Source organism: Megascapheus bottae, chromosome 1 (assembly GCF_031878675.1).
Source record: "Megascapheus bottae isolate mThoBot1 chromosome 1, mThoBot2.hap1, whole genome shotgun sequence".
In the NCBI taxonomy this organism is placed as follows: domain Eukaryota; kingdom Metazoa; phylum Chordata; class Mammalia; order Rodentia; family Geomyidae; genus Megascapheus; species Megascapheus bottae.
The window spans coordinates 105,490,558-105,513,431 of NC_143509.1; the positions used below are offsets into that span (position 1 = coordinate 105,490,558).

A 22,874-nucleotide genomic window follows, 5' to 3' on the forward strand; every position below is an offset into this window, starting at 1 on the left:
AGAGCTCAGAGCCAGCGCCTAGGCCCAGAGTTCAAGCCCAACAACTGACAAAAAAAAAAAAGTAGGGCCGGGAGTTTGGCCTAGTGGTATAGGGCTTGCCTATCATGTACGAAGACCCAGATTTGATTCCTTGGTCCCCACATATAGAAAAAGCCAGAAGTGGTGCTGTGGTTCAAGTGGTAGAGCTCTAGCCTTGAGAAAGTCCAAGGACAGTGCTTAGGCCCTAAATTTAAGCTCCAGGACTGGCACACAAAAAAAAGTAATGTTGATGGTATCACAATCACAGACCTTAAGTTGTATTATAGAGCTAAAATAACAACAACAACAAAAAAAAAAACAATTTGATAATTTTGTACTGGCAATGGAACAATGGAACACACTAGAAGACCCAGAAATAAAGCCATATACTTACAGTTATCTGATTATTTGTCAAGGGAGCCCAAAACATATGGTAGAAAAAAAGACAGCCTCATCAATAATTGGTGTTGGGAAAACTGGGCATCCCTCCTGTATAGAAAACTAAATTTGGATCCATTTGCCACCATGCACCACTATCAACCCAAAGTGGACCAACGACCTCACATCAGACCTGAAATATTAAACTATTACAAGATGGAGTAGGAGAAACATTAGAAATCATAGAGTCCCAGGTGCACAGCAAATAGGAAAGAAACTTGACAAATGGGATGATATCAAAATAAAAAGTTCCAGCCCAGCAAAAGACATAGTCATTACATTAGAAACAGCCAACAGACTGGAAGAAGATATATACCAGCAATACATCCAACAAAGGCCTAGTATTCAAACACATAAAGTATTCAAAAACTTAACTCCCTCCAAAACTAACAAACCAATCAACAAATGGGCAATGGAGAGGAAAAATGGCAAATAATCACATGAAGGCACGTTCAACATTCCTGGCCATAAAGGAAAAGTAAATCAAAACAATTCTGAGATTCTATCCCACCCTAGGTAGATGGCAACTGGAACTAAAACAACAATGGGGCCTGGGGTTTGGCCTAGTGGTAGAGTGCTTGCCTAGCATGAATGAAGACCTGGGTTCAATTCCTCAGTACCACATACATAGAAAAAGCCAGAAATAATGCTGTGGCTCAAGTGGTAGAACACTAGCCTTGAGAAAGTCCAAGGACAGGGCTCAGGACTCACAAAAAAATAAAAATTAAAAAAAAATAATAAGTAATGTGTATGGCCGGGAGTTTGGCCTAGTGGTTAAAGTGCTTGCCTAGCATGCATGAAGACCCGGGTTCGATTCCTCGGTACCACATACATAGAAAAAAGCCAGAAGTGGTGCTGAGGCTCAAGTGGTAGAGCTCTAGCCTTGAGAAAGTCCAAGGACAGTGCTCAGGCCCTGAGCCCAAGCCCGGGACTGGCAAAAAAAAAAAAAGAGAGAAGTAACGTGTTCAGGACTGGGACTGGGCACAAAGCACTTGCCTATCAAGTGCAATATCCTAGGTTTGATCCCTAGTACCAAATAATAAAATACCAAACCAGGCACGGTGGTTCACATCAGTAATCCTAGCTTCTCAGGAGGCTGAGATCTGAGGATTAGCCTCCTGGTCTGGACACTAAAGTCCCTGAGACTCTTTATCTCCAATTAACCACCAGAAAACCGGAAGTGGGACTGTGGCTCAAGCAGTAGGATGGTAGCCTTGCTCTAAAGAGCTCAGGGACTGTGCCCAGGCCCAGAGTTCAAGTCCCCCAGTCAAAAAAATAAAATAAAATAAAAGACAAAAAAAAACCCCAAAAGTTAAAAAGAATAAAATAAAACAAAAAAGTTAAAAAGTAATGGGTCCAGGCCAGGCAGCAGTGGCTCACATCTGTAATCCTAACTACTCAAGAAGGTGAAGATCCTGTTTCTAAGCCAGTCCAGGCAGGAAAATTTGTGAAACTCTTATCTCTAACTGACTACCAGAAAACTGGAAGTAGAGCTGTGGTTTAAAGTGGTTGAGCCCTAGCCTTGAGCAAAAAAAGCTCAGGGACAGCGCCTAAGATGTCAGTTCAAGCCCAATGACTAGCAAAAAATAAAATAAAATTTTTATTTATGGGGGAGGGTAATGGGTACCAAGACAGGTGAAAGGGTATCAATGTATGTGAATTAATGCACCTTCTATCTGGCAAATATCATGTAACCCTTTTACTAATTACAATAAAAAAAAATTTTATTTAACCCCAAAAGTTTTTTTTCTAAAGTAAAATGGAAATATAGAGAATAAGAAATACAAGCTACCTGAGTCAAAAATGAAGTACAGGAGTTGACTCGGTAGAGCACTAGAAAATGAGCAAAAGTATAGGTACCGAGTTCAAGTTCTAGTCTCTGACAAAAAAAAAATAAGTAGACTCTAATCAGAAGCCTTAGCTAAAATAACAACTTACATGCTCTGAACTAAGACTGCTGCTTAGTATATGGGACAAAAAAGTAAGGTAAATCCAAGTGTCAACTTCAGGGCAAGGGATTTGAGTCTGTGGTAAGAGTGTGTGCCTGGCACGTCCAAGGTCATTAGTTTAATCCCTAGCCCCTTCTAAAGTGCCAATTTCATATCACTTTTCACAAATAGACCGAGAGTCTAAGGACAAGAGGAATACCCTAACCCAGGCCCATCCATGGCCCTCCCTTACCTGCCAGGACTCCCTGGAGATTGCTCTTCCCCGTCAGGTAAGACTAGCACTAGTTTCCAAAACACACGCTCCTGCGTCACAGGGAGGTGTTCAGCTACGAAGGACGGCAGGTCCAGAGGCGCCCAGGCCGCATTACTGGAAAGGAGAAAACGCCAAGGGTGAGCCAGTGTGTGTACTCCCAGGCTGAAGAGGCACCCAGGCCGGGCTGACAGACCTGAGCAGCTGCTGGTGGAAGTGCTGGACCTTCATCTGGTGAGCTGTCTCGTTTCTGAGCCGCCTCAACCTACAAAGAAAGGGAGAAGGGACATCAAGTCCACAGTGAGAGGCTGGAAAGTATCTACTGATGTTTCTGAGGAAAAGTAATTGGCCATTGGCTCCCGATGGGGAAGACGAGGTAACATTTTCTGATAAAGAAATAGATGGATGGGAGCCGGGCGTGGTGGCTCACGCCTGTCATCCTAGGTAACCAGGAGGCTGAGATCTGAGGATCGCAGTTCAAAGCCAGCCTGAGCACTAAAGTTTGAGAGACTCATCTCCAATTAGCTACCACCAGAAAACCAGAAGAGGGGCTGTGGTTCAAAGGGTAGAGTGGTAGCCTTGAGCTGAAGAGGTCAAGGACAACACCCAGGACCAGAGTTCAAGCCCCAGGATCGAACAAAAAAAGAAAAGCAAAAAGAAACAGATGGATGAGAAAGCCAAGCGCTGGCGGCTCATACTTATAATCCTAGCTACTTAGAAGGCCAGCCCAAACAGACAAACCTGAGAGACATCTCCAGTTAGCCGGCAAAAGCTAGCAGCAGAGGAGAGGTGGTTTTCATGGTATCTCATGACTGAAGATAAGCAAGAGTGTGAGGCCCTGAATTCAAGCCCTAGTACCAGTACAAAAATAAGGAGATTGGAGAGCACCTTTGTTCCACAAATGTCCATGAATGCAAAATACCTATTATTACTACTGAGTGCTGACCATGGGAAATCCAGCAACACAGACACAGTCTCATCGAAAAGTCTCCGTTCTGGCAGTCCAGTGCAGTGGAATCTGCAGCACAGAAGGCAGGAGTCGTAGGCTCTCATTGCATTGGGACAGAGTAACCTCTACCAGGCCTGGCATATTTGGGAAGAGCCAGGGGTTGGGTTGGGTACATGGCATAGGACAGCTGAGGCAACCACGGGTGTCAGAAGACCCCTGCTGTGGCTGTGGCCATGCCTTTCCCACCAGGGGCTGCCTGGGACTGGGGCTATGGGAGGGTCTGAGAGAAGGGTGGAAGCACAGCCTAGGATCTGACAAGATGGTATCCTGCCAGCCAGGAAGAGCACACTGAAGATTTGGTTCAGGGGCTGTGCTCAGAATGGACAGTCTTAAACACTGGGAAGAGCAATCTGGCTGCTGATGAACTGGAGGAGCTGTCAATATAACAGTAAGTGAGGTCACCTGGGATGCAAAGAAGGAAGCTGGGGGCAGGGGACGTGGGTAGCAGAGGAGACTGAGCAGGAGGGAAGAGTAGTCACAGACAGCTGTGACTCTAGGAGGCAAGACCATACGCATGCCAGCCAAGAGTCAAGAGAAGGCACGCCACCCACAGGCTCACACAAGGCCCTGCAACAGCCAGACTGACACCCCAGTGACAGATGCAGGAGCAGCTAAGGTCAGAGAGAACGTGCTAGGCTGACCATGAAGAAGCAGGGGGTGCCTGGTGTGGCACTTTACACTGCCTGCCCCCCAGAAGGGCACGGTGGCACTAAGGCAATGACACTGGCACTGATGAGAAAGGTCAGAGTCAGCAGGGTCAACACTGGACAGTTTTGGCCACAGAGCTAGAGCATCTCACGGAGAACAGCAGAAGCAGTAGGGAGGAGCTCGTGGATAGAAACACCACCACCACCATGAAGACAGAGGGCGGTGTGAGGCAGGGCAGAGCAGACTATCTGGAGGCAGAGGGTCAGAATGGACTTCCAGCTTCCCCAATAAGGAGGAGCCAAGTATAAACATAGACAGAAGACTAGGAAGAGAAGAGGTCATTCTGACTCCATATGCCACCAGCCCTTCAAAATGAAAGTAGTGTGAAGGCAGATCACCATTTCCCAGAGGTGATGCAAGCCTTCTATCTGCCACTGTAGGAGAGACAACATTCAAAATGCTTTCCTGTGCCTGTCCTCACTTCCTGGTTCCACCCATTTTCACCCACAGATACACGTATCAGTCCAGCCCCTGAAACTACGAGGCTCTCAGAAGGCATGGCCTAGCACTGACCTGGTGCAGGAGATGCCCACTCTCCCTGCGTGGCCTAGATCTAGCAGGCCCTTGGCTAGGTTCTGCTCAGCAATGGGGCGCTCTGCACTGGGCGCCAGCGCCTGCAGGGGGTCATTCATATCCACGCAGCAGGGGGCTGCAGGGAAGGCCCGCATCTGGCGCCTGAGCTTCTTACGGGCTGCAACGGCTTCCCGCCACCTAGAAAACACACCAACAAATTGTCACTGGGTATACTTAAGGCAAACAAATGCCAGGAGAAAACACACAAATGAGTCAGGTGTCTCTCGCCTAATTATTCGGGAGGTTGAGATCTGAGGACTGAGGCAATTTGAAGCCATCCTAGGCAAGAAAGTCCAGAAGACTCTTTATTCCCAATTAACCACTAGAAGGCAACAAGTAGAGGCTCAAGTGGCAGAGTACTCACTAGTCTTGTGCAAAAAAGTTTGAGGACAGTGCCCAGTCCCTGAGTTCAAGGTGCATTACCAGTGCACCCACATGTACAATACAAATACAACTCAGAACCTTAACATGAGAAAATATATTTTTTGACAATCTGTTTAGGTCTTTTCCAGTAATAGCTCTTAAACTGAGAAACAAATCAAACTTAAACGCAGGCTTGATGGAAAATGAGAATGGAAGTACTCTTGAATTTAAGAGCTCACACTGAGTAGCCTCAGAACACTCACCTGGTCACAGATACACAGCTGGCTTGACCTGGCACACATCACTATGCAAGCCGACACTCCGGCAGCATTCACCTATATAACTGTGGGCAATGTCAGCTGAGGAGCCAGGTCAGCACAGACAAGTGGAGCACCATGTGTCATTTATGGAGTGCACTCTTCACGGCACACCAGACAGTAACAAAGAGCCTGAGGCACAACCGTGCTCAGGCCTACCCCTTCTACCAGGTGGCGTAAGGAATGGCTTGAAACATATAGGGCACATGCACAGCTGGCCACCACACACACACACACACACACACACACACACGCAACAAAACATACATAAAAAAAAATACCAGATTAATTCAACAATAAATGAAATAACCAGTCTTTCATCCTTCTGAGGCAGACTCTTAACTCTTGCTCCTGAGCTGACCCCATGCTGAATTTATGTTCATTATTTTCCTTCTTTAGGATTACATTACTCTATATAAATCTAAGACAAAACAATTTACTTTGAATATACATTTTATATACATATATATATTGTATATCCATATATACTTATAAATTGCATTTTTTCCCCACTGTGGAGGAACTCTGACTTGATGATTCAACTTTAATAGCTTTTCAACTTTATGATATCTATGGTCAAAGTGATACAAATCCAGTGGATTTAGAGATATGTCATACAAAAACCTTTCAAGATTCCAAGAAATTTCTAGGTGCCAGTAACTCACACTTGTAATCCTTGCCACTCAGGAGATGAAGATCGGAGGATTGCAGTTTGAAGCCAGCCTGGACAGAAGTCTGCGAGACTCTTATCTCCAACTACCCACCAATTAAACAGGAAGGGAAGTTGTGATTCAAAGTGGCAGAGTAGTAGTTTTGAGCAAAAGCTCAGAGGTAGCTGGCACAGAAGCTCTCGCCTGTAATCCTAGCTACTCAGGGAGGCTGAGCTCAATCTGAGGATCAAGGTTCAAAGCCAGCCCCGGCACAAAAGGACCTGAGACTTTGATCTCCAATTAACCTCTAGAAAACAAAGTGGGGCTTGGCTCAAGGGTAGGGCAATAGCCTTGAGCTGAAGAGCTCAGGGATAACACCCAGGCCCAGGGGTAGAATAGTAGCCTTGAGCTGAAGAGCTCATCATGAAATCACAATAGTAAAAACCAAATATTCTACAGTGCTCTATGTGGTGTGTGCTAGATGGATTTAATATATTTTCAACTTAAAAATACTTACAATTTATAAGTTTATTATAAAACAGCCTCATAGAAAACCTATGACTCTACAGACACAATGTTTTATTACATAAATTAATGTGTATCCATGATATACAAACCCTTAGTCAAATTTTGATTATGTTCTAAAAACTAAGTGCCAGTGATTGTATATAGAGATTCCCTTCTTGAACACTTGTTTGTTAAACATGTCATTTGAAATATGATGTAAAAATCAATGTTAATAAATTCTTTAATTAAAAAAAAAAAGGCCCTCATAGGAAGTCAAAGAACATCTCTATGTTTTGGAAAGCTTTCCATGTTGATGCACGAAGCCATGATGTGTTTTATTTTGTACTGGTACTGGGCTTGAACTAAGCACTCTCCTTCAGCTTTTTCACTCGCGTCAGGTGCTCTACCATAAGCCATCTTTTATACTGACTAACTGGAAATAAAGAGTTTTACTAATTCATCTGCCCAGGCTGGCTACAAACTGTAAATTCCAGATCTCAGCCTTCTAAGTAATTAGGATTATAAGTGTTAATCACAGGTATAACACAGACCAGTTGCCAAAGTTGTTTCCTGTATTGACAAACATCTCCATGTCTAATGTATCTGATAACAGCACTATAAATATTTGTTAAAATGCAATCAAACTCCTTACCTCTTCCCTGAGTGTGAATGTTTAGATACATGATGTATGGGTTCCGAAAGAATATAATTAGCATAGAATCCGTTGAAGATATTCACAGCTAACTGTTAGGTTCTCCTGGAAGAAATGACTTCTTCCCTTGGCTCTCACCCTGCACCCTGGAAACCCCTGCCCAACAACTGTAACCCTGGCAAATGGCATACCTGGGGGCAGTGGGAAGTCACCCAGTCTGAGTTACTTCTCCATCCTCTGAGATCACATCCACTTCGCTGTGGCCACAGCCCTCCCCCTATATAATCTCTCACTTTCTACCTTAAGTCCTCTTGCTGCTTCAACTCAATCTTGGGCGGCAGGAGGTTTGCTCTCTCCTTGCGCAATAAATTCTTCTCCTGAAATGCGTGGAGTTTCCTACTGGCAGACCTTACACTATCAAATGTTAGGTTATCCTTTTATCTTTGACTAAAGGAACTGATGGCTCATGCATACTAAACTTGGTAAAAGACTTCCCTATAATATCAGTTTCAGTCTGTGAAAACACAAAATTCACCTCTGTAGGTACTTGCAGAAGCACTGAAGTTCCTGGAGTGTCTCCTTTGCAATCTGGAAAATTTCCTCAGCAAGAAACAAGCCAACCAGGTGGGCACAGACATCCTCACAGCAGCGCGTTGTTCGGGCTCTCTTATCTGTCTCCATTGCAATCCTAGGAAAGACCAAGAGCAAGCAGCATGAGAGACGCTGTGCCAGAGACCACAGATGTAAAAGGGACTTTTAAAGAGAGGAAAGAAACAAACTTTTATCCTAATACATGGTAATTAAAACAACTGAAAAAGCTCATTAGCACTACTCTTATTTCTAACCAATAAAAAACTCAAGCTGGGCATGGTGGCTCACACCTATAATCCTAGCTACTCAGGAGGCTGAGATCTGAGGATCCAGGTTCAAAGCCAGCCTGGATACCATAAAGCAAGCCAGGTACTACAATTACCGGGTACTATGAATACAGGGTACTACAACTACCAAGTAAGCCGAGACACTCTTATCTTCAATTAATATCTAGAAAACAGGAAGTGGGCCTGTGGCTCTAGGGTAGGACGGCAGCCTTGAGCTGAAGAGCTCAGGGACAACATCCAGGCCCTGGGTTAGGGTAGTAGCCTTGAGCTGAAGAGCTCAGGGACAACATCCAGGCCTGGAGTTCAAGCCCCATGACCTCTTCACCCCCTCCCCCTAAAAAACCTCAAAACAGAGGTATGACTCAAGTGGTAGAGTATTAGCAATGTGGGAAAAGGCTGGGCAAAAGACCCTGAGTTCAAGTCTTAATACCAGAAAGGAAAAAAAAAAGCTTTAGGAAATCCTCTAACACATGAATAACACATGAAACAAAGATCTGAAAACCACTGACGGCCCACATACCACACCTAGTGAAGCATCCATGACAGGAGGCTTCCTTCTCCTGACGTACGGGGATGCCAAACCGCAGTGTAGACTATTCTGAACTGCACCAGCTCAGCCATGATGCCTTCTAGCCCCGCCCCCCCGCCACACACACACACCTCTAGCACATGAGATAGCAGCACTTCACTCACTTCAACTCCTCGGCACAGATTTCCCCCACACACTCTGTCACCATGAGTTCTGTCAGTTCTGCCGCCAGGCCCTGGCTCAGCTGAGTTAACACCAGCTCTCTTTCTTGTTTCAACCTATGGGTACAAAAAACACAAAGGAAACACCTTAATATAAGATATAAAAATGCCTTGGCTGTGCAGGTGGGGATGAAGGGTAGAGCCCATAGGTCATCATGACCCTAACCCTGACCTACCTCTGCCCATCCTGCTGGCAGTACAATGCTTACAAGAGGCACAAAGCCCAGGGAACCTGCACTATTTCTATGAAGGAACTGAGTGGGTTTGGTTGGGATCTCACTGTGCTGCACGAGACATTGTAGGGTACTAGACCAGGACTGGTTCTCTCTGGGTGAACATAAGCCTCTGTGTCCTGCTGAAGGGATAGACATACTCACCTTTCCTCTTCAGCCCTCCGGTTCTCTTCCTCTCTCCGTTCCCTCTCCTTAGCTACTTCTTCAGCTGCAACATGCCTCAAAATGCCCACAGTTGCAGCTGTTAACAAATCCTCCATGGCAGCATTAGAAACACTAGACAGAGCAAAGCAAATAATATTCAAATTCAGAAGAAAGAAAGCCATCATATTACTATTACCATTTCTTCTTGGAATGCAAGGACAGTTTAACATTTGAAAACCAACAGATGTAATACAACCACATTAACAGAACAGAACTAAAACACATGCACTGATTGAGAATGAACACCTAGCAAAATTCACCTACATTCCATTACAAAAAAATCAATAGGAAGGCCATGTATGAAAGACTCTAGTTCAATCACATCCAGTGGTAAAAGACCGAACGCTCTTCCTCTAATCAGGAACATGTTTCTCACTTGTGCTGAACATATTGCTATAAATTCTAGCCACAGGAATTAGGTAAAAAGAAGAAAGAATCAGGGCCAGGAGTTTGGCCTAGTGGTTGAGTGCTTGCCTAGCATGCACGAAAACCCAGGTTCAATTCCTTGGTACCACATACATAGGAAAAAAAAAAAAGCCAGAAGTGCTGCTGAGGCTCAAGTGGTAGAGCTCTAGCCTTGAGAAAGTCCAAGGACAGTGCTCAGGCCCTGAGCTCAAGCCCAGGACTGGCCAAAAAAAAAAAAAAAAAGAAGAAGAATCATCCAAAGTAAAAAAGAGAAAATAAATGTATCAGTCTATCTATTCACAAATGACAATCTTCTTTATTTTATTTATTTACTTATTTATTTTTTGCCAGTCTTAGTGCTTGAACTCAAGACTCTGGATACTGTCCTTGAGCTTTCTCAAGGCTAGGCACTCTACCACTTGAGCCACAGCACCATTTCCAGCTTTTTCTGTTTATGTAATACTGAGGGAATTCAACCCAGGGGCTTCATGCATGGTAGGCCAACATTCCTGACATATATAGAGAAAATTCTAAGGAATCATAAAAAGCAAATTCAGTGAGGCTGGATGATAAAGATCAACATATAGTAGGCTGAGGAGGTAGCTCAGTGGTAGAGTACTTGCCTGATATGCACAAGGCCTGGAGTTCAGGTCCCAGGAGTAGGACAAATACATTAATCAATTAAATTCAAAAAGTGAAAGAAAAAAGAACACCAAGGTTAAAAGTTAAAGGATTAACACTTTCCAGTTTTAAAACTTGCTCAATCTAGAGGCTTGTGGGTCAAAGCCAATCTGGTCCCATGTACTGTTATGAGGCAGCTCATACCTATCTACTTATCTATTTGGTAGGCTGAGATCTGAATTTTGGGGTTCAAAACCAGTCTCAGAGAACCAGATAGGTCCATGAGAATCTTATCTCCAACTAACAGCCAAAAAGCTGGAAATGGAGGTGTAGTTCAAATGGTAGAGTGCTGGCCTTGAGTAGAAAAGTTCAGTCAGATCTGCACAGCTGTGTTCATCGCTGCACTGTTCACAACAGACAAGCGATGGAAACAACCCAGAGGTCCCACTACAGATGGATGGATACAAAAAGTGTGGTGCATAGATACAATGGAATCAATTCTACATAGCCAACAGACAAGATAATGGCATTCTGGGAAGTAGATGAAACTAGAGCAAATCTTGTGGAGTGAGACAAGTCAAGACCAAAGGAACAAAACGCGCATGGTCTCCTTGATATGTGGATATCGGATCCAAACAGTACAAGAGCAATGACTCAATATTTGGGCACCCAAGGTTATGGACATGGTCTTGGAGATATAAACATAACTACATACACATAAAAATCTAGGATAGGGTATATACTCTATAGACATGTTATATTATACAGATTGATATGTATCTTTGACATACAAACTCTGTTTAATTTTAATTATGTTCTAAAATCTATGTGCCAGTGATTGCATATAGAGACTCCCTTCTTGAATACTTATTTGTAAAACATGACATTTGAAATATGATGTAAAAAAATCAGTGCTAATAAAATCTTAAAAAAAAAAAAAGTTCAGTCAGGCTGGGCACAGTGGCTCACGCCTGTCATCCTAGCTACTCAGGAGGCTGAGATTTGAGGATCACAGTTCAAAGTCAGCCTGGGCACTAAAGTCCACGAGACTCTTATCTCCTAGAAAAAACCAGAAATGGCACAGTGTCTCAAGGGGTAAGGCACTAGCCTTGAGGTAAAGAGTTCAGGGACAATGCCTAGGCCCAGAGTTCAAGCCCCACAACCAACCAAAAACAAAACCAAAAAAAGTTCAGTGAGACACAGGGCATAGGCCAATATGAGCAATATTGGCATAGGCCAATATGAGTTCAAGCCCAATATGAGCACCAAAAAAAAAAAAAAAAGTGTTATGGACACACCCCTTTCATGTACTATGATAATTTTCTTCCTTTGAGATGGGGTCTTTCTATAGTTATCAGACTAATTGTAAATTTAGAAGACTTAGCAAGAGGTGGGAATGTCTACAAAGCCTGTAAAATCACATGGCATATCAGCAGGCCTGTGACATCATTTGGAACACAACAGAACAGACACATGTGCTCGACAGTACGTACTCCTTGTTGGCTGCTTGTAGCCCTTCTGTTCATTTTGTATGGCCCGTGAACACCATAAATACCTAAATGGCTCCTGGCACTTACCCCCGGTCCTCGGCAAGTGACCCTCGGGCCTTAGCTTCCCTAATAGCCGTATGTTACACCAACAAGACATTATCCTACCATCATGCTACTTCGTAGACACTCGAAGTTTTCTTTTTTTTTTGTTTTCTTTCTTTTTTTTTTTGCCAGTCCTGGGCTTGGGCTCAGGGCCTGAGCACTGTCCTTGGGTTTTCTCAAGGCAGCAGAGCTCTACCACTTGAGCCTCAGCACCACTTCTGGCTTTTTCCCCCTATGTATGTGGTACTGAGGAATTGAACCCTGGTCTTTGTGCATGCTAGGCAAGCACTCTACTACTAGGCCAAACTCCCAGCCCCTGGTAGTTTTCTTAACATGATTAAAATTAATGAGCAAATCAAATTTATTGAACTGATCTTAATTCACTTCATAAAAGTTACTTAAGGCCGGAAATGGTGTTGTGGCTCCAGTGGTAGAACTCTAGCCTTGAGCAAGTCCAAGGACAGTGCTCAGGCCCTGAGCTCAAGGCCAAAAAAAAAAAAAGTAAAAGTTTCTTAAACCGGGCACGGTGGCTCATGCCTGTAATCCTAGCTACTCAGAAGGCAGAGATCGGAGGATCTCAGTTCAAAGCCAGCCTGGGCAAGAAAAACTGAGATTCTTTTCTTTTTTGGCAGTTGTGGGCCTTGAACTCTGGGTCTGGGTGCTGTCCCTAAGCTCTTTTACCCAAGGCTAGGGCTCTACCACTTCCATTTTTCCAGTGGTTAACTTGGAGATCCCCAGATCTCAGCCTCCTGGGTAGCAGGGATGGTAAGTATGAGCTACCAGCTCCCAGCATGTGAGACTCTTACCCCCAGTAAACTACCATAAAAGCCACAAGCCATCAAGTGCTAAAGCACTAGCCTTGAGCAAAAGAAGCTCAGGACGTAAATTATTATCTCAATAAAACTTTTTTCTTTTGCCAGTCCTGGAGCTTGTACTCAGGGCCTTAGCACTGCCTTGGGGCTTTCTCAAGGCTAGCACTCTGCCACTTGAGCCAGAGCACCACTTTTGGCTTTCTCTATGTATGTGGTACGGTGCCAAGAAATCGATCCAGGTCTAGGTATGCTAAGCAAGCACTCTACCACTAGGCCAAACTCCTGGCCCTCTCAATAAAACCTTTTAAAAATGAAAAATAAATAAGAGCTCAGGCCCTGATCCAGGAACAGCGCCTACAAATATGTATGTAGACACATATGCACGCACACACACATACACACAGACCTATACACATGTGTACACACAGCAAAATGCCTTAAAAAAATCTCCTGTATCTCTTGTTGTGTCTGTTCCTTTTCTGACACCAGAAGGCCTTCCTATAATACCATTCCTCACAAGAGTGCTAGGACAGGATGATCTGAGGTTCAAAGCCAGCCTGTGCTACATAGAGACATCTTGACTCAAACTAAACAAAATGAAACAATGAAAATGTTAAATGTCAAGGCTATAATCTTAGATACATGGGAGGCTGAAATCAGGAGGATTGAAGTTCTAGATCAACCCAGGCAGAGAAGTTTGCAAGACCCCCTTTCTCAACCTCTAGGTGGATGCCCTGGCACACATTTTGCTAAAATACATGGAAAGCTGAAGTGAGGAAGATCAAAATGGCAAGCCAGGCCTACTAGAAAAGTCCAGGAGATTCTATGGAGGAAAGGAAGCTCAACACCGTGGCCTGTGCCTCTGAACCCAGCAACAGTACAAAGTCTCATGGCCAGGTGAAAAGCGGGACCCTGTCACAAAATAACATGAAGGAAAAAAAATCACTGAGGAATTCTCGGTGGCAGAGGACTAAACTAACAAGCATGGCACCGAGTTCAAGCCCCAGTACCATTAAAAAAAAAAAAAAAATTAAATTTCTGCTGGGTACCAGTGGTTCAAGCCTGTAACCCTTGCTGCAAAGGTAAAGCTCTGGAGTATTGCCATTCAAAGCTGGTCAAAGCAGAAAAGTCTGTGAGACTCCACCTCCAAAATAACCATCAAAATGCTGGGCTAAACCCTAGTTACTCAGGAGGTTGAGATCTGTGGATCAAGGTTCAAAGCCAGCCGGGCAGAACAGGACCTGAGACTTTGATCTCCAGTTACCTCTAGAAAATGGCAAGTGGGGCTTAGCTCAAGGTTAGGCCAGGCTGGTAGCCTTGAGCTAAAGAGGTCAGGGACAGAGCCCAGGCCCAGAGGTCAAGCAATCATGAGGCTCCTAAGTTCAAGCTCCAGTATTGGGGAAAAAAAAGAAAAAAAAAAAAAAAGATTTGTAATTTATAAACCTTATGCTGCTTTCCCTCTCCCCCCCTTTTTTTTCTTGTTTTTTGTTTTTGGTACTGTTCCTGTTGCTTAAATTTTCTGTTGCTAGCATTCTACCACTTGAGCTATAGTTCCTGCTTCTTGGTAGTTAAAGAGTTTCACACACTTTCCTTTTCTGGCAGGCTTTGAACTGCAATCCACAGATCTCAGCCTCCTAAGTAACTAGAATGAGCCACCAACGCCCGGCACAAAGGAAAATATTTACAAACAAAAATTATAAGCTAAGAATCAGAGGGTCAGGAATATGAGAAGCATGCTCCCATGGGAATAGGGCCTGGAGTTCACTCATGAGGAGGTGCAAGGTTATAGAAATTCACACTGTAGGCCGGGAGTTCGGCCTAGTGGTAGAGTGCTTGCCTAGCATGCATGAATACCCAGGTTCGATTCCTCGGTGCCACCTACATAGAAAAAAGCTGGAAGTGGTGCTGAGGCTCAAGTGGTAGAGCTCTAGCCTTGACAAAGTCCAAGGACAGTGCTCAGGCCCTGAGCTCAAGCCCAAGCCTGGCAAAAAAAAAAAAAAAAAAAAAAAGGAAGAAAGTCACTGTAGGTCTGTTTAGGAGCAGATGCTGCTAAGCATGTGCCTGGGTTGTGACTTACCCCAGAGCTGCAGTCACATAGGCTGCCCCAGCTGTGCTGACTTCCTCACAGTCTCCCTGAAGAGCCTCCTGGATGAGCTCATCCACCACCTCCGCCAGGTCCTACAGAAAGAGCAGCAGCACAGGCAGCAGTTGGACCAAACGCTCCGCCCAGGACAGAGATTCAGACCTATTCCACACTTGGGGAAGTCTTCCCTGCCACAACGCCCTGGTAGTCTCCTCTGGGGAGTGGGATGAACACCCTGCCCTGTGGGGTGTCCTCAACAACGCCCTATCCATTTTTCCTTATCGTCACTAGATTTTTTTTTTTTTTTTTGGCCAGTCTTGGGCTTGAACTCAGGGGCTAAGCACTGTCCTTGGACTTTCTCAAGAGTAGCACTCCACTATCTGAGCCACAGCGCCACTTCCAGCTTTTCCTATACTGGATGTGGCATTTTCTAGGTATATGGAGTTTAACCCAGGGCTTCAATCATGTTAGGCAAGCATTCTACCACGAGGCCAAACTCTCAGCCCCTTCGTGGCCCGCCCTTCTTTAGACTCTTCATCACAACTCCCTGATCCCAAGAGGATTAGTGCTCAGAGCCAGAGGACAGAGTGACACAACTGTGCTCCCCACCTGATCTGGGCCCACTCTCTTGAATGAGCTGGGGCTCATGTCAGTCATGGCCCCAATTCTGCATCTGAGCCCACGACCCTCAGCAGGAGCACTCATCTCCATGCCTGCATTCTGCCTGGCTCCTTTCCTGAGGCCAAGCCGCACCAAGGGCAGTGTCAGTCACCACAGACATGTATACAAGTAGGCTTCTCTGAACCCGCATAGCCAAGACTCCTTACCGTGTCAGAATACGTCGGTGCCGGCTTTGGAGGCACCAGCTCTGGCTGTGTGCAGGGCTGGAAGGGGCTGGAGGCCACAGCTGGAGTCAGTGGTGGGATGGGAGGCATAGAGGCAGGGGAGTGTGCGGGGCCTGGAGGAGGCTGTGTGAGGAGCCCTGGGAGTGGCACACTCGGCTGTGCCTCACAGTCCTCTCCTCTGCCACCTGGAAAGACAAGGACACACATGGCTACAGGTGCCAGGCAACCAGCACTGTGTGCACTGCCACCTCCACACGGGCTCAGCAGACCATCTACACTGACCATCAGGACTGGCTCCCTGGTTTGAGACGGCCAGGTTATCCTCAGAGAATAACTTGGGATACCCTGTGCCTCACAGGCATACACAGCCTGGAGTGCAGTTCCACTCACCTCCTACATCTGCGCAGGGTCTCTGAGGGCTGACGGGCAGCTCAGCGGCCAGGCTCTCTCCAATGTACTTGTTCTGGGAGTTGAAGCTGCACACAGGAGTATGACGAGGGACTTCGGGCAGTGGCCCTCCATTCACGACTTCCCCAACAGACACCATCAGCTTCTTGGCAATAAATACTGACTTTCTGGCCTTGAATAATCCCTCTGGTTCCAGGAATGCGGACCGATTCAGCTCAACACAGCTACCCAGACCACAAAGAGCCCACACAGAGGTATCAGCAGGGGAGACCCTGCTACCATGCCAAAACCCCTTGCTAAAGCACACACAGGGCCAGATGCAGATAGGAGGAAGGCAAGGTCTTCTTCCCATTGCTGCCAGAGCCCCGAAACCACCATGCCCAAGACATTAAACAGACACACACCCAAAGCTGCCTGTGTTCCCCTGGGGCTGCAGAGGAGAAGGGAGGGAAATCGCCACACAGAATATTGCGTGTAATACTGCCATCTGCTAGAAACACTGACTACAAAGCAGAGCACACCCAGGCCAGGTGTCTCTTCTACCACCAGAGGCAGGCAATGACTGCACAATGGCCAGCAAAGACCATCCTCAAGGGACAGGATAGGAAGACCCTAACCTTTGTCTTTAGATGCTCTCATAATTTAATAAGAGAAGTGTTCATTTTGGAAGCAGAAGAACATGTTCTGAGCCAGGCATGGTAGCGCATGCCTGTAATCCCAGCTACTCATGAGGCTGAGATCTGGTCAAAGCTAGCCCCCCCACCCTGGCACTAACATGAGACTCTTATCTCCAATTAACCACTAGAAAACTGGAAGTGGGGCTGTGGCTCAAGGGTAGGCCTTGGACTGAAGAGCTCAGGGACAGTGCTCAAGCCCAGAGTTTGCCAAAACCCACACACACAAAAAAAAAAGAACATGTTCTGCAAAAGTTGCCCAACAATGGCTCCTGCCTGAAATCCTAGCTACCTGGGAAGCTGAGAGCCAGAGGAGCATGCCCAGGCAATAACGTGTGAGACCCTATGTCAACGGATAGCTTCTAAGTACAAGGGCCTGTCATCTCTGCTACATAGGATGCTGAGATCAGGAAGATCATGATTGCAGCCTAGCCTAGGAAGAAGCCAATGAGACTACATCTCAAGGGGGCCGGGAGTTTGGCCTAGTGGTTAAAGTGCTTGCCTAGCATGCACGAAGACCCGGGGTTGATTCCTCGGTACCACATAGATAGAAAAAAGCCAGAAGTGGTGCTGAGGCTCAAGTGGTAGAGCTCTAACCTTGAGAAAGTCCAAGGGCAGTGCTCAGGCCCTGAGCTGAAGCCCAGGACTGGCAAAAAAAAAAAAAAGAGACTACATCTCAATAAAAAGCTGGGTGTGGGGGCCGGGAGTTTGGCCTAGTGGTAGAGTGCTTGCCTAGCATGCACGAAGACCCGGGTTCGATTCCTCGGTACCACATACATAGCAAAAAGCCGGAAGTGGTGCTGAGGCTCAAGTGGTAGAGCTCTAGCCTTGAGAAAGTCCGAGGACAGTGCTCAAGCCCTGAGCCCAAGCCCAGGACTGGCAAAAAAAAAAAAAAAAAAAAGAAAAAGCTGGGTGTGAGCCGGGCGTGGTGGCTCACACCTGTAATCCTAGATACTCAGGAGGCTGAGGTCTGAGAATCACCTACTCAAAGCCGGCAGCCAGCGGCACTGAAGACTGTGAGACTCTTATCTCCAATTAACCACTAGGAAACCTGAAGTGTTGCTTGAATAGGAATAGGGCAGTAGTAGCCTTGAGCTGAAGAGCTCAGGGTCAGTGCTCAGACCCAGATTTCAAACCCCACGAACCAACCAAAAAAAAAAAAAAAAAAAAAAACAAGCTGCGCTCAACCAGGTACCAGTGGCTCATGTGGCTCATGCTTGTAATCTCAGCTTCTTAGAAGGATGAGATCCGAGGATCAAAGTACAGAGTAAGCCCAAGCAGAAAAAATCTGTGAGGTTCTTATCTTCAGCTATGGTGGGAAATGAAAAATAAGAGGAAGACTGCAGTTCAGTTATGCATTTGTATTGATGGTGAAAACCTATCTCAAAAATAACCAACAAAGGCCAGGTGCCAGTGACTCACACCTGTAATCCTAGCTTCTCAGGAGACAGATCTGAGGATTGCGATACAAAGTCAGCCCAGGTAGGAAACTCTTATCCCCAATTATCACTAAAAAGCCAGAAGTGAAACTATGAAAGAAGCAGTAGAGTGCTAGCCCTGAACAACCACAACAAAAAAAGATAGGGACGCTGCCCAGACTGAATTCAAGCTGTTGTGCATACATGCAAAAAACACATACAACCACAACATCACAAAGAAGGAGTGGAAGCATAACTCAGGGGGTAAGTCACCAGAGTTCAAACCCTAGTACCAAAGACACACCACCCGAATCTGATATGAATCCTGACCTTGCCAACAGCCAGCGTGTGCCCTAGGGAACATTCCCGCTGCTCCGAACCCAGAACAGGCCTGCAGGACCTGGCAATCAGCCAGCAACGTTACCACCCTTCATGAGAATTTTAAAAGGGAAAGGTAAGAGGAGAAGTCACAAGTGCAGTCTTGGCTCTTACCCATCAGAAACAGTGAGGCCATGGAAGCTGAGGAAGTCTGTCGCCTCCTGGCAATCTCTGAACAGGAGCATGCGCACCACGTTGTCCAGAGGGAAGACAGTAGAGCGCTGTGTGCTCACAGTGTATGCAACATTGAGTGCCCGAAGAGCGTCCCTGCGGATCTGGAAGAAACCACAGCTAGACAGATGTGCTCAGGAAGCTGAAATCTGAGAAGCACAGGCAGACAAAGTATCTCTACTTAACCAGCAAAAAAGCCTACATGCAGATGTGGTTCAAATGCAGAGCACCAGCCTTGAGCCAACAAGAAGGAAGAAAGCACAAGTCCCAGGGCTGCAAGCTTGGCCTAGTGGTAGAGTGCTTGGCTAGCATGCAGGAAGACCTGGGTTCAATTCCTCGATATCACATACATAGAAAAAAAAGCTGCAAGTGGGGCTGTGGCTCAAGTAGTAGAGCTCTAGCCTTGAGGAAGCCCAAGACAGTGCTCAGCACTGAGTTCAAGCCTGAGGACTGCCAAAAAAGAAAGTACAAGTCCTTGAGGTCAAGCTCTAGTACCAGCACACACAAATACACAAACAACAACAACAATAATAAAATTAGTGTTTAGACAAAAATATTTCACAGCATTCCAAGAAACACCTTAAAAACAGAATACTAGGCCAGGAGTGTGGCCTAGTAGTAGGCTTGCCTAGCATGCATGAAGCCTTGGGTTCGATTTCTCAGTACCTTACATACACAGAAAAAGCTGCAAGTGGTGCTATGGCTAAGTGGTAGAGCTCTATTCTTGAGAAACCCCAAGGACAGTGCCAGGCCCTAAGTTCAAGCACCAGGACTAGCAAAAGCCAAAAAAAAAAAAAAAGAAGAGGAAAAAAGAAAAAAAAAATTGAAATGTTAACAAAAACTGCACAGGCACTGAGATTCTTGGTGCCAATCCTGCATGTTCTCTCCCAGTGTTCATTAACTTAAGCAATCAATACTTCTCCAGTTTTTACCAAGTGTCTCACACTGTTTTAAATAATAAATACAATAGGGAGCCAGGCACCAGTGGTTCACACCTGTAATCCTAGCTACTCAGGAGACTGAAAGCTGAGGATCACAGCTTGAAGCCAGCCAAGGCAGAAAAATTCAAAAACCAGAAGTGGTATAGTGGCTCCAAGTGGTAAAGTACTAGCCATGAACACAAAGAGCCTCAGGGCCAGCACCCCAGGTTCCTCCACAGGATTGCAGCTAATGAAATAACTCAAGATATCCAAGAGTTTACATAAAATCCTAGGCAAGACAGCAGCCTCTGGATTTGCCTTTGTAACCCAAGAGCACAGCACAGCACACAGTGGGGAACTTACTGTAACAAATTTAGCATCATTAGCCTCCCTCCCAATGCTTACATTGACAACACTAAGGATTTCAGTTACATATATTGTCCACATGATACAGGACTGCTGTTTTCTGGTTTCTTTGTTCTTGTGAAAGATGATAGCAGATGGCTGAACTTGACCTCTCATTCTGAAGACTTTTCTTATGTGAGCCTCAGAACAGCATTTCCATTGCCTGGCCTCTCCTGATAGAGCTCTGCCATGCCAACCCATCTCTAGAGGAAAAGCCATGACAGCCTGGCAGATGACAGCTTAGCAGGTGCCACAAGTCAGCCCCGCTCCAGAACAGAAGCACATCCACCCACACAAACAACTACATCTCTCCTTCCATGCTGCCAGGGGCTCTTCTGCTTACCTGATTAAAGTAACAGTGTAACAAGCAGGCATTCAGATAAGAAGCAGACTGGACCAGTTTGAAAAATCTCACAAAGTTATTACTGTTCAATGCAGCAAAAGCCTGGACAGCAAAGTCCACCTCAGGAGAGTTTCTGACATCGGGATGGAGCTGCTGCACTTCTCTGTGATTGAGAAAAGATAAATAATGATGCTTTTCATCAGACAATGATGGATCCCCATAAATAAAGATTTCACAATCTGAAGAGTGACACATCCAACTGAATTCATTTTTCTAATACAGAGCTGCTACTCTTAAGTCAGGCTGGATTGATATGCCAAGATTTTCTTTAAAATGATGAAAAAGTAAATTCAAGCAGCCACTTAAGAACTACCACAGGGGGCCAGGAGTTTGGCCTAGTGGTTAAAGTGCTTGCCTAGCATGCATGAAGACCCGGGTTCGATTCCTCGGTACCATATACATAGAAAAAAGCCGGAAGTGGTGCTGAGGCTCAAGTAGTAGAGCGCTAGCCTTGAGAAAGTCCAAGGACAGTGCTCAGGCCCTGAGCTCAAGCCCAGGACTGGCAAAAAAAAAAAAAAGAACTATCACAGAAGTAGAGCTGTGGCTCAAAGTGGTAGAGAAGAAAGACTCAAAGCACAGGCCCTGTGTTCATACCCACTACAAAAAAAAAAAAAATAGCCCAACACCAGTGGCTCACACCTGTAATCCTAACTGCTCAGGAGGCTGAGATCTAACAATCTAATCAAGGTTCAAAGCCAGCCTGGGCACAAAAGTCTATGAGACTCTTATCTCCAATTAACCGTCTAAATATGGCTTCTCCAAGTATCACAGGCAAACTCACCTCAGAATGTCTCCCTTGTTGAGATTGAGCAGAACATTGTAGCCCTGGAACTCGGCCTCGCTGACGCAGGAGACCCCCTTGCTCCTCAGATCCTGGTACATCTCCTTCAGGCTCTGCAGACACTTGGTCATGTTCTCATTGTTGATCTTGGCATCAAAGGAGGACATGGGCTCTTCACACATGAAGTGGGCACAGTGAATGTGAAACCGGGTACATTTCTCTATCAGGGAAACCGTCAGGGGGTCACAGAGGTGCTGCTGTGTAATGTCCTAGCCACAAGCAAGGGGAGGATTGGTTACACATGTACATGAGCTCGTGCATACACATTCTTCCTACCCTCACACTTCAGAGAAAAACAATGCCTCCAATTTAACTCGATTCCAGACCCATGAAGCACATTTTAACAGGTCTGTAATGTTTTTCAGAATAGCATTTTTTTGTTTCAGACGAAACTATCTGAGTTAGAACCAAGCTACCACCTTGGTGACGAGAGGCAGCCAATACCTTCCGTATGCCTCGCGTGCGGTTCCACACGAAGTCGTACCAGTCCCGCAGGCTGCCGTCCTTCTGGTCCATGATCTGGGTCACGAGGTGGTCCATGGTCATTCGGAGGACTGCCGAGGGCCGGAGCTCATGGGGCAGGGGCTCCTCCTGGTCAGCCGAGGAGCGGCTGTACTCCTTCACAGCTGCCGCATGGTCTACCTGGCAACATGGAAGAAGGACAAGCTGCTCATGGGCAGCCCTTGGCACCCACCGGCAGCGGCCAGGCCTATCACATACACAATCAACATCAGTGCCCCAAAATGCACTTTTTAAATGGAAAATTTCTGTTGAAGGTGATGATCCAAATTTTGATTTAAACTGAGTAAGAAAAGAGGGTGTTATAAGAAGTAATTTGGGGCCGGGAGTTTGGCCTAGTGGTTAAAGTGCTTGCCTAGCATGCATGAAGACCTGGGTTCAATTCCTCCGTACCACATATAGAAAAAAAGCCGGAAGTGGTGCTGAGCTCAAGTGGTAGAGCTCTAGCCTTGAGAAAGTCCAAGGACAGTGCTCAGGCCCTGAGCTCAAGCCCAGGACTGGCAAAAAAAAAAAAAAAGAAGTAATTTAAGGGGCCAGGAGTTTGGCCTAGTGGTAGAGTGATCGCCTAACATGCACAAAGACCTGATTCCAATCCTCAGTACCACATACATAGAAAAAAAGCTGGAAGTGATGCTGTTGCTCAAGTGGTAGAGCCCAAGGACAGTGTTCAGGCCCTGAATTCAAGCCCCAGGACTGGCAAAGAAAAAAAAAAAAAAAGAATAAGAAGAATACATAATTTAAGCCACGTGCTGGTGGCTCCTGCCTGTAACCCTAGCCACTCAGGAGGCAGAGATCTGAGGATCACAGTTCAAAGCCAGCCCAGGCAGGAAGGTCCAGGAGACTTTATCTCCAATTAACCTCCAGAAAACCAGACATGGTA

General features: G+C 45.8%; 1 protein-coding gene across 1 annotated transcript in view; it reads right to left on the reverse strand.

Annotated features, from left to right (window-relative positions):
• The window catches only part of Mcm3ap (minichromosome maintenance complex component 3 associated protein), a 49,722-nt gene that overhangs the window by 18,773 nt on the left and 8,075 nt on the right, over nucleotides 1–22,874 (reverse strand). The window contains exons 8-20 of the mRNA XM_090350863.1: nucleotides 21,920–22,117; nucleotides 21,416–21,684; nucleotides 20,575–20,737; nucleotides 18,850–19,010; nucleotides 16,248–16,489; nucleotides 15,840–16,042; nucleotides 15,007–15,107; nucleotides 9,440–9,571; nucleotides 9,006–9,119; nucleotides 7,970–8,122; nucleotides 4,886–5,083; nucleotides 2,852–2,920; nucleotides 2,638–2,772 (exon numbers count right to left, since the gene is read on the reverse strand). Coding sequence (XP_090206989.1) covers nucleotides 2,638–2,772; nucleotides 2,852–2,920; nucleotides 4,886–5,083; nucleotides 7,970–8,122; nucleotides 9,006–9,119; nucleotides 9,440–9,571; nucleotides 15,007–15,107; nucleotides 15,840–16,042; nucleotides 16,248–16,489; nucleotides 18,850–19,010; nucleotides 20,575–20,737; nucleotides 21,416–21,684; nucleotides 21,920–22,117 — 2,138 coding nt within the window. The remainder of the gene's footprint in view (nucleotides 1–2,637; nucleotides 2,773–2,851; nucleotides 2,921–4,885; nucleotides 5,084–7,969; nucleotides 8,123–9,005; nucleotides 9,120–9,439; nucleotides 9,572–15,006; nucleotides 15,108–15,839; nucleotides 16,043–16,247; nucleotides 16,490–18,849; nucleotides 19,011–20,574; nucleotides 20,738–21,415; nucleotides 21,685–21,919; nucleotides 22,118–22,874) is intronic.